At 50.1% G+C, this 11,076-nt stretch overlaps 1 protein-coding gene across 1 annotated transcript in view; it reads right to left on the bottom strand.

The window, feature by feature from the left end:
- Positions 1–1,122: 1,122 nt before the first annotated feature.
- Positions 1,123–11,076, bottom strand: part of LOC119444880 (nose resistant to fluoxetine protein 6) — a 423,598-nt gene continuing 413,644 nt past the window's right edge. Inside the window, exons 14-16 of the mRNA XM_049663713.1 lie at positions 3,148–3,337; positions 2,831–2,973; positions 1,123–1,478 (exon numbers count right to left, since the gene is read on the bottom strand). Coding sequence (XP_049519670.1) covers positions 1,326–1,478; positions 2,831–2,973; positions 3,148–3,337 — 486 coding nt within the window. The 3' untranslated portion in view covers positions 1,123–1,325. The remainder of the gene's footprint in view (positions 1,479–2,830; positions 2,974–3,147; positions 3,338–11,076) is intronic.

Below are 11,076 nucleotides of genomic sequence, written 5' to 3'. Positions count from 1 at the left end.
ATTGATACTGCGATCATATACAGGACCTTAGCAGGGTGAAGTAAACACTAAAAATGGTGATAGAAGTCATAGTCATGACCATGACTCAGCACAAATAACAATGACTCAGTGAAAAGGCTAACCCTCAAAAACCAATGGAATGGGTTCGGATGTGGTACTAAGTGAAGAAAAAGGCTAAAGATTGGTGGTCGAAGTCATAGTCATGAGCATGACTAAGGCTTTCGGCATAAGATCTATTAGCCGTAGCTAAAGGGACTCTTGAGGACTCATGACATAAATGTCATGGCATGCGTGTCATGTAGATCATGAAAGAGCCGCCTACGTCTTGGTGCTCTCATGGCCGGTTCGTTAACTTGCTAGGCTTCCCTCACACTGCTTCGCATAACATCGATTCCCACAGGGCGTGGGATCAGCCGATTTTTTTATAATCATGACACGTGTGATGTATTGTATAGCGTCTTCTCTGTTGTCCTTGTATTTTTCACATTGTATCCTTCATCATCAGTGCATTTTTATCGCAAGTTTGACGGGCGTATATTTCAAAATCGGTGTCGTTTTCAAAATTTGTTCTATGCGGGTATGCCTTGCAACATCACCGGCAAATTCGTTATTTGCAATATTCACTGCACAATAATTAGCTAAACCGTAAAAAAGATTTATTAAGTATGCAATTGTACGCTTAGATTTCTCGTGCAAGTGATTTCCGCCTCTTTAAACAATCCACTTCAGTGATTACAATTAAGCTGTCTGCCACGGGCAATTGCTAAAAAAAAGCTTATATTCAAAAATAAAGTATCTGCGTGTCAATTATCAAAGGGAAGAGCTCATCACCATGCACCGATGCTGTAAGCCTCTCTCTCACAAAATCCGCAAGCAGAAGTTTTAGTAGCAGTAGTAAAGGTAGTAGTAATAATATGCTTCTACTGATATGGTAGTAAACGAACACGGGAAAGCACAGCCTGCCTCCAACGAATTGCTTCCTGCGGGCTCAGGTTTCCCTTGTTGGGCTACTGCCTATGACTAAATTTGCTATGCTATGACGTCATAGGCTACTGCCTAGGACGTCATAGCATACATTGATTTCGGCGATTGGGAATAGTGAATGCACGAAAGGCGACCATTTGCCTTGTTGGCATTTATTGCTGTCAATATTCCAGGAAGATGCTGACCCGCACTCACCGAGCCTAATACCACTTAGTTTTGGTGGTATTATGACTACCGGTGCATTTAGCATGACAAAGCTGGTGGCCATTGGTTGGTTAGCATAGTGAAATTTTGTCACCCTTTCCACCATGGCTGTTTCTCCTCAAGTCACCACCTTCGAGCTATTCTTGATGTTCTTGCCTCCGGGCTCCGCCATCACCCGTCAACCTCTTGAAAAGCAGCTTCTCGAGCACTCCGGTCGGCGCTTCGCATGCGATGAATGCCAGGTACGACAGCAGGAAGCACCAGACGAGTACGGCAAAGGAGAGCGACAACTGCAGAGAATGTTGCGAGGTGTTGTGCCACACATTACGGACACCAAACTGAGAAGTGTGGTTCGTCTTACTCAGAAGAGATTGCCTAAATATTCTATTCAGCCAATGTGCACAGCCATCTAAAAGCGCACTATGAGAGCACTGCAAGAGCCTGAATTCTCGGCCCGGGCCCGCGCCTGCATGGTCGTGCCCGAACCGAGCCCGTCAAAAACAGCGTTGCCTTCGTCAGTAGGTTTTTATTATTGGTTTCGAGCAGTAGCCCCTCGGGTAGCCGTGAGAAAAAGTTCGTAGAAAAAGTGCAAATGTTTTACCATAGCCAATTTACCATAGCCTATGTGCTTATCGCGATGTATTTCTTGTCGACTCGGTCTAAGATTAGCTACTGACTTTCTGCATAAAGTCTGCTTGGAGCTCTACGGACCACAGTAGGCCAAAGGGAATACATTTAGTGACCACGTTTGTCAACGGAGTGCGTTTACGCTTTAAGCGGTGAACTTCAAAGTCCATAGGCTCTGTATAAGGGAAGGTTGCTGGACGCACACTAACACATCCCCTCAGTTTTGTGTTTAAATGTTTCTGCTATTTGAGCAAAAGTGCAGTAACAGGCAAGTTGAGCCGGGCTGCTTTCTTGAACATTGCAGCGCGATGAGCGCGGCCATGCGAAAGTATGACTACTTTTCGTCCCAGCCATCCGCACTCTCGGTTTATTTTTTCTTTGCGTTGTTTGTAAAAATACCTACTTTTACATTAATTCATGCATCCCATCTCTCGAAACCAGAGCTGCAGATCGTACAGCCGCTGTCTTCAATTTTCTTGAAAGTATCTATCAATATCCATACAAGTGAATGAGTATACGCACTGAGCATCGCTGAATACCCGCAGTGATAAGAGGGACGTTATACCCAATGCATGGTAACGAGGGGCTATAATCACAACGTCTATTCAGCTTGAAGGATTGTTCTAGTTATGGAATGCGCCGCCTGACTATAGGCATACGCTAGAGATGTAAGCCATCTCCTACTTGCCTCTCGTGTCTGGAATGTGCAATAAAGTGAGCCAATCAACAAGATTTTTGATGCTCTAACTTGATTCTGCGCGTATAGACCACTACTTATATTCATCTCAGCAAGCCTGCTGACAGACAGAAAACGTTAAAATGGGCTACAGCCGAAAATATAGACATTTTTCTTTAAGAACGCTTGCAAGTATTGCTTTCATTGTGTACTATATACATGATGAATCAGAATGACAATTTTTGAAGTAAAACTGAGATTACAGCTATGTTAGGATGAATGTAGGGCAGCATTGTGCTATGTTGAAGCGCAGTACGAAACTTCCAGTGCGCAACCTACCTGATTAAATACCGACCAGTAGACTCGTTCTCTGGACGAGTGAATCATTAGTTCGATGAACGGCCAGTGGATCAGGTATACGCCGTACGAAAGCTTGCTCAATGGGACAAATGCATTGCAGGACAAGAACTTGGTCAGAGTGCCTAAAGAGAAGCAGGATTTGTTCGAGTTTCGGTCACGTATACAAAATACGAAAAAAATATATCACTGGCTTTACAAAAGAGAGATTACTTTTACGTAGCACCTGCTATCCCTAACCCGTTTACGACTGGCGCTAGTTTTTTTCTAATAACAAACAGATACTAAGGTGTCCTCACCTCCTCGGCCCGTGGCACACATTAGTACTATCCAGGCAAGAAACAACGACCACAGTATCCTGTCGAAGAATGCCAGAAACAGGTCCACACTTTCAGACGTCGGCTTGTGGCTCAGGTACCAGGGAAACTTGACAAGGACGCAGAAGAGGCCGCAACACGCACATGCATACCAGCCTGCCAGCTGCAGATTCTGAAATGTATTAAAAAAATGGCGCAGTTTCACCCGAAAGGCGAAGAATCGATTGCGATATCAAATTAGTAGACAACTACACGAACTAACAGTAGTTTTATCAACCGTATAAACTTGCACACATTCGCTTAGTAACTAAATGAACAAGCATAGTGTAACAGTGCACAGCTAAACATGAACACATCTAGCTCGATGACCGCGGGAACTCGCTGTCAAAACGCTGGACTGAGGAGACGCGGCAGCAGCTGCGGGCGAATTGACCTTCGTGTCGTCTCTCGCTTCAACGCGTACTAAACGTCGGAAGCACGGCGCGTACGAAGCTACCGGCACTCGGCGTGGCGTACTTTGTCCACATCGTAGACCGCTTTTGACGATGAGGCCCGCGTGGGCGCGCACTTTGGCCACGACGCAGATCGCTTTCAAGATCGCCGCCGTAGAAAAGCCCACCCCCCGTACCTCGCGCTCGACAAAAGAAGCGCGCGTCCGCCCGGCATTTCCCCTCGCGCGCGCGCGATTGAGCCGCAGTCGTCGGCTGACCCTCCCAAGCTTTCACTCGCAGATACAGCGTACGGCGTGCGGTGACGATGTTACCGTGTTTGGACTTTGTAGGGAACCTCACAGCGACTTCCATGACCATGTCCATGACCACCATCACGGCAGAAATGCGCTTGGAGTGGCCATATAACTGATATCACAATAAAGGATTGGCAAACTCAGGCGCAGTTAGCAGCTACGCAATAAGCATTGTTCAAATCTTTGCAGAACGAGACGCCGACGCGCGTCGAGCTGGTCGGACCCTAAAACGGCCTGAGACGCGCGTGCTTTCGCGGATGAGGGAATCGCCGTCGCAGGTCCGCGATGCGCTCACGCTGAACGCGCTTGGCGAGGAGCTTTTAATGCGAAGCTTTCTTGCCGAGGTCTAGACACTTTCAATGCGTAGCATTCTTTCGCTAGATGCCCGGGGTCATTCTCTGCCCCGTCCCGTTCGGCCTGCCGTTTCGCCCCCCAAAAAAGCCGGACCGCCTTCAAGGCTTGCGTTGGAGGGTATCAAATCTAACATGTGTCGTTTTGAGGAATCCAACATAATGCTGGACAGCCATGTTCCCGCATAATGCTTCGCATAACATCGATTCCCACATTGCGTGGAATCTGCATCATTTTTTTAGTCCCATAGTGGACTAGATGTACAAATTTTAATGCGCGCATATGGCATAAACTCGCCGCATGCACTCAGCTCAACAGGCAGGTTTCGTGTGCGTTATGTTATAAAATTTATAAATCCGAACGTGATATACGGCGTAAAAATTGGTGTAGTGTAAAAATTGGAGAGTGTAAAAACTACACTCTGCGGGCTGTCGTTGGGGAACTGTATATCAACGAGTACGTACAACAAACAGCGAGAGGCAGTTGACCTGCAAACGAGACGCCCGAAGATTTTCCTCGGTTATCCTTTCAGCTAATCACGTGTATCTTTCACCGTTATTTAAAAATATTCACACTTGAAGCATGACACGCCGTTTCTTTTTATTGCGATAGCAATTATATGGGCACTCCAGGCGCATTTCTGCCGTTAGCGTCACCGTCGCCGTGAGTTTCCGTGTGAAGTCCACCGGCGATAAAATCGTCACCGCGCGCTGTATGCTCTATGTGCGAGGGAAAGCGTGCGAGGGTGAGCCACCGAACGCGGCTCAATCTCCGGCATGCAAGGGCAGGAAGGAGGCGCTACGTCTTCCAGTCGCGTTCAACGCTCCGAAGGTAGGGCAGGGAGCGGGGGAGGGCGCGAATTTACTCCGCGCCGCCTGAGCGACTGCGCACGCCCGCCGGGCCTCAAGGCTCCGCAGGCACCGGGGGGACGCTAAGGAGTGAAGGGACGGGGGAGGGCGCGTACTACGCCAGAGAGAGAGAATAACATTTTATTGATTGGACAGGAAAGGGGTGTTGGGAGCGGGTGGGTGGGTCCCTATTCCGAGACTCCACTGGCCAGAGCTGCTCGCCTGGCCTGGTCGAGTAGACCCCTCTGGGTCTCCAGGTCCGCGCCGGCGAGGATGGTCTCCCACTGCTCCCTATTTGTGAATTTGGACCCCAACAGGGGGGAATTGAATTTTGGGGGCCTACTCGTGCATTCCCACGTTACGTGGGCGAGAGTTGGCTTCCCCCAGCACCATGGACAGTGGCCTGGATAGGCCGTAGGCCAAATGGCATGCCACAGCCCGAGGTGCGGGTAGGTATTTGTCTGAATTAGTCTCAAATCCCGGGCATCCGCTCCGCTCAGACTCGGATGGGGCCCCGAGTAAGTTCTGCGTTCCAGACGCTGATGCTCAAGAATGTCGCGTGGAGATGTCAAATGATCGAATCGGGGTTTCTCGGGCTGCACTCCCGCTCGGCAAGCCAATTCTCGAGCGAGAGCATCTGCCCTTTCATTGCCCGCAACCCCCACGTGGCCCGGGCACCAGATGACACTGTGCGTTTCCCGGAGCGTGTGACCTAGTATGCGTAGGGCACATGCCGGTACTCTGCCTTGCATGAACAGGCGACAAGCCACCTGTGAGTCCGTGAGGATCACAGAGGGCTGGCCGGCTGCATCTTTGGCCTTAATTGCCATTGCAACGGCGGCTGTCTCCGCCGTGCCTATGGATTTGCTCCTAATTGTCGCGATAATTTGGAATTTCGATCGATCCATCGAGCTTGTGGCCACTATTACATGGCCACCTGGCCCCGGAGCTGCATCTGTGTACAGCGCTTCAGAACAATTTCCAAATCTTTTTTGAAGTTGGTGTGCCCGAGCCTTGCGCCGGCCCTGGTGGTAAAAGGGGCTCATGTTTTTGGGAACTGGGGCCACTATGAGGTTTTCGCGTATCGCTCGAGGTAGAGCCACTAAGTATTCCTCGCAGTAGTGCGGTCGTACGGGGTAGCCTAATGTTTCTAGCAGCTTTCTCCCGGTTGGGGATAGGTTTAGGCGCTCTCTTTGCGATATTAATACCGCTGCCTTAAGTTCTTCGAAGGTGTTGTGCAACCCCAGTGCACATAGTTTAGCCGTGGATGTGCTCATAGGGAGTCCGATGGCAGCTTTGTAGGCCGTTCGTATAAGGGCGTCTGTCTGCTCCAGATCCGTTTTACACAACTCCTGGTAAGGGAGGCTGTATGTAATGCGGCTGATGACGAAGGCGTGAACAAGTCTCAAAGTTTCGGCCTCGCTAAAGCCGCTACGATGCTTCGTCACTCTTCGTATAATTCTAGAGATTTGTTTGACTGTCGTTCGGAGAGTTCTGATTGTTTTATCTGCGCGCCTGTTACTTTGAAGGCGAAGGCCGAGTACGCGCATTGTTTGTGCCTCGTTGAGCTCTTCGCCATCGAGCCGGAGCGAGAATTGTGGTTTGCGGTACCCTCTGCCGTGAATTCTGATGAATTCAGATTTCTCCGGCGCGCAAGCCATACCGCCCTTTACTGCAAAGTGGTGCACTGTCTGTATTGCTTCTTGTAGCACGCTTTCTTTGTGCCCCAGGGATCCTTCTGTTACCCAAAGCGTGATATCGTCTGCGTATAGCGCGAATTTTAGGTCTGGTATTTTTTCCAGTTCTTTAGCTAGCCTGTTCATGCCCATATTGAAGAGCAAAGGGGATAATATTGAACCCTGTGGGGTTCCACGATTGGGCATCTCGAGAGTTTCAGATCGGACTTCTCCTAGACCTATTGTGGCTTTTCGGCCCGTTAGGAAGGATCGAATGTAGTTATAGGTTTTTTCTCCGCACGCCGTACTGCTTAGTTCTTGCAGAATTAGGTCGTGTGCTATGGTGTCGAAGGCGCTTTTCAAATCTAATGCCACCACTACGTGTTCTGCCCCTGTTGGGATGTTTGTGATAACCTCGTCATGCAGTCTTAGGAATATGTCTTGCGTGGATAAATGCTGCCTAAAGCCGTACATGCTGTCAGATAGGTAGTCGTTTTCTTCTAGGTGGTTAGTTAATCTATTTAGTATTACTTTTTCAAATAGTTTTCCTAGACATGAAGTGAGAGATATGGGCCGAAGGTTATACAGGCTGCGGGCTTTCCCGGCCTTTGGTATAAGAACTATGGACGCTTCCTTCCATTGCGTCGGTAGTGTTCCCCTGTCCCAAACCTGCCGGTTAAAGTAGTCTGTGAGCTTTTCTAGATGCTCGTCGCTAAGGTTTCGTAGCATTGCGTAAGTTAGTTTGTCTGGACCGGGGGCGGTGTTCCGTCGTGCGGATTGCGCCGCTGCGAATAGTTCGGCCTTTGATATCGGAGCGTCTAGCGTCCCATTTGCGGGGCCATTGTACTTCCGTATGACTGGAGCCATGGTTACCGTGCCGATGTACTTTTCCCGAAGTAAGCTTATGAGGGCTTCGTTCGAGCCCTTGAACTCCTCGGCGAGTGTTATTAGGGTCCTGTTGGTGACCGTTTTTGTATTCTCCGGCTCCAGCATGCTTCGCAGTATTGCCCATGTTTTGGCTGACGTTAGTGTGCCTCTCATGGAGTCGCAAAACCGGACCCAGTTTTCGGCTTCCAGTTTCCTAGCATAGTCGTTCGCGTTTTCAGTAATTTCAGCTATTTTGATTCTCAGTTTCCGATTTAATCTCTGCCTTTTCCACCGTCTGGTGAGGCCCCTCCTGCAATCCCATAGGTGCAGGAGATGGGTATCAATTACGGGGTTTTCCGTGGTAAGGGTGATTTGTTTAGAGGTGCGGGCGTGAGCCTCCCGAATGTGAGCAACCCACTCTTCCGCGTTATCTAGCCCGTTGTCGGGGAAGGGAATGTTTCGATAAACCGACCAATCCGTGATTGTTACTTTCCCGATGGTGCGTCTGATTTTTGCCGAGTCCATTGATAGGCTGATAATGTAGTGGTCGCTCCCTAAGGTTTCGTCGAGATTTTGCCAAATCACACTGTCCGAGTTGAGGGTAAATGTCAAATCGGGGAAAGTATCTCTGCTGACGCTATTTCCAATGCGTGTTGGAGCCATTGGAAGCGTTTCTAACTGCAAACCGTATCTCTCTGTCACCTGTAATAGTAGCGCTCCCTTGGTAGTGTCCCGTTTATAACCCCAGGTTGTGTGAGGGGCGTTGAAGTCACCTAAAAAGACTAGTCGGTCTTTCCGTTCTAGTGAGGAGATCGTTTCTGCGAGGATATTTTCAAAATCCCCTCCTTTCTCTTTTGGCGGGCTATATATGTTTACTATGATGGTTGTGGCCCTACCTCGTTTGTTGGCATGTATTTTTATAATTTGGTGCTGCATGGCACAGTTTTGTGCGTAGTGGGTACTCGTTGCGACGTCCCTGGCCACCAGTGTTGCCACATGTGGATAATCGGGGTTAAAAATCGTGTAGTATCCGCGTACCTTAACTGGTCTGGTACCGATTTCTTGTAAGCATATGATATCTGGTTTGATCAAAGCCGCGTTTATAAACTGTTGCATGGCCGCCGCTTTTTTGTTGAAAGTGCGGCAATTCCAGTGCCATAGTTCGAGTCGGTCTGATGTGCATGTTAGGCTACTCGCCATTGTTCTCGCTTTCTGTTGTATTCAGTTGACGCGGCCGTCTGCTCGATGGGGCGCCCGGGCTTCCACTCGTACGTTTACGCACTGTTTGTTTGAAGCTTGAGATTGATTCGTCTACATAGCTTTTAAGGTTTTGGAATTCTGCGTATAACTGCTGTTGGAAATTCTGCATACTTTGCATTTGTTGCGAGATTTGCGCCAGCACGTTTTCTATCGGAGTCTGAGCTTTTGATGCCGGTGCCGGGGATGTCGTTGCCGTGCCCGCTTTTGCGGTGCTTTGAGAAGTGGCAGAATGTTGTTGCTTTAGGGACGCCAACTCTCGTTTGATTTCCTGCAGGCTCTCTCTTAGGAGTTTGTTCTCGGCTATAATTTTTTTATATTCTGGGTTATCTGTTATGGGAACAGCAGGGGTTACCACTCTCGCCCAGCTTACCTTCGATTTGTCGAATTTCTGCGAGTCCTCCACCCTGTGTCCGGGAGTCTCGGGTTTCGGGGCCCTAGAGGATTGGAAGGTGGGAGGATCTGGGTTTTGTCTTCTTGTTGACCTAGATCTGGACCTGGAACTGGATCGTGATCGGGATCTGGACCTGAGTCGATGTCTTGTCTGGGAGTCTGGTTGTGTGTCGGTGAGGGTCGGCCATGAGTTTCGTTCGGCATCTTCGGAGCTGAACCACCTTGGTGGCGCGAGCAGTTTTGCTTTGCTGCGTCTATTCTGGATTGTCGTTGCTTTCCGGTCTTGAGTGAGCGGTTGCTTGTCGGTTTTAGCCTTTTCTTGCATTCGCGGTCTCCCGTCAAATGTCCTTCTCTGCATGCTTTGCATATGGGGGCGCATTCGTGATCAGGTGCTGGGTTCTGCGTTCCGCACGTGTGGCACACCACTATGTCCGGTTGAGGGCATACGTCCGAGCGATGACCTATGTCGTGACATATCTTACATACTTGTGTGGTATTCTTGTAAGGATAGCATGCGAGCTCCCCACCTTTGTAGTAGACGTATCTCGGAGTGATATCTCCGTAAAAGGTGATCACGGCTGTCTTCGTGTCGCCCAGCATGCGCGCGTTAAGTATTTCTACTCCTTGCGTTCGTATTCGGAGATTGGCCTTGAGGGTATCGGGGGGCGTACGTGGTTCGAGGCCATGTATGACCCCCTTATTCGTTCCTTCGCTGGTCGCCACGTATGTGTTTACTGCGTACGCGCGGTCATTCAAGTTCAGTTGAGCGATTCGGCGAATTTTGTCCGCCACTTCTTGGCTTGGCGTTGACACAATAAAAATGTTCGATCCGGGTTTGATTCGGAGCAGGAACTGGTCTCCGCTTACTTGACCATTGCAGGCCGCAGTCACTGCATCCGCTAGTTGCGGGCTGGTGAAGTTTTTGACGGGCAGTCCTTGGTGTGGACGCACAACGATCTTGAAGTCATCTCTGGGAAGAGGGGGCAGTCGCCGATAGTTAGATTTCCGTTTCGGCTTTCCGGGGGCCGGTGTGCTCGACGTGTGGTGAGCCGTCGAGGTTCCGGCGTTTTCCGAGTAGCGTTTCTGGTTTTTTGCTTGTGCTAGGGCTTTCTTCTGCCTGAGCGTGAGCACTGTTTGCCAGTCCCCATCCGTCTGCTTGGCGTTTTCCGTCCTGTGGGTTTGCGTCCGAGGCTCGTGCGAGCCGGGAGGGTCGTGCGCGTCAATTTCCTGGCAGTCCATGCTGTCCCGGCTGTTATCCGGAAGCTCAGAAAGCCTGGTGAGTATCGGTGTCGTTTCAGGAGCCGCCGAAGTCGACATGTGCACGCGCGAGCACCGCACACTCGCCGGCGCGTCGATGGCCGCGTTCCCGGCGGCGTTTGGGTTAGCGAGGCGCGCACGTGGTGAACTGCGTTAGCGCTCGGAAAATAAAAAGTTTCAGTCACTCACAGGTCTGGTTGGTATCCTCTTATACTGGTGAACTTCACGGATCCATTGGGAATGGTGAAAATGGTCGTACTTGCAGAATTCCGCTTGAAAAGCTGAAAAGGTGAGGAGCTCATCTGAGCGCGTCCGCGCTCTCCCGCAAGCGACAGCGTTCCCTCCGTACTACGCCACGCTTCCACGTGGGCGGTTGGATCTTGAAAGCCATCTGCGGCGGAGGCAGAGTCCTTCCTCCCTGCGGTGTGTTGGCGTTGATGCGAGCGGCAGAGGTCAATTCGCTCGCTGCTGCTACCGCGCTTACTCACTACAGCTTTCTGACAGCGAGTTTCCGCGG

Source organism: Dermacentor silvarum, chromosome 3, assembly GCF_013339745.2.
Source record: "Dermacentor silvarum isolate Dsil-2018 chromosome 3, BIME_Dsil_1.4, whole genome shotgun sequence".
In the NCBI taxonomy this organism is placed as follows: domain Eukaryota; kingdom Metazoa; phylum Arthropoda; class Arachnida; order Ixodida; family Ixodidae; genus Dermacentor; species Dermacentor silvarum.
The sequence above is the reverse complement of the archived record's forward strand: the minus strand, read 5'-3'. Positions and strand labels throughout refer to the sequence as shown.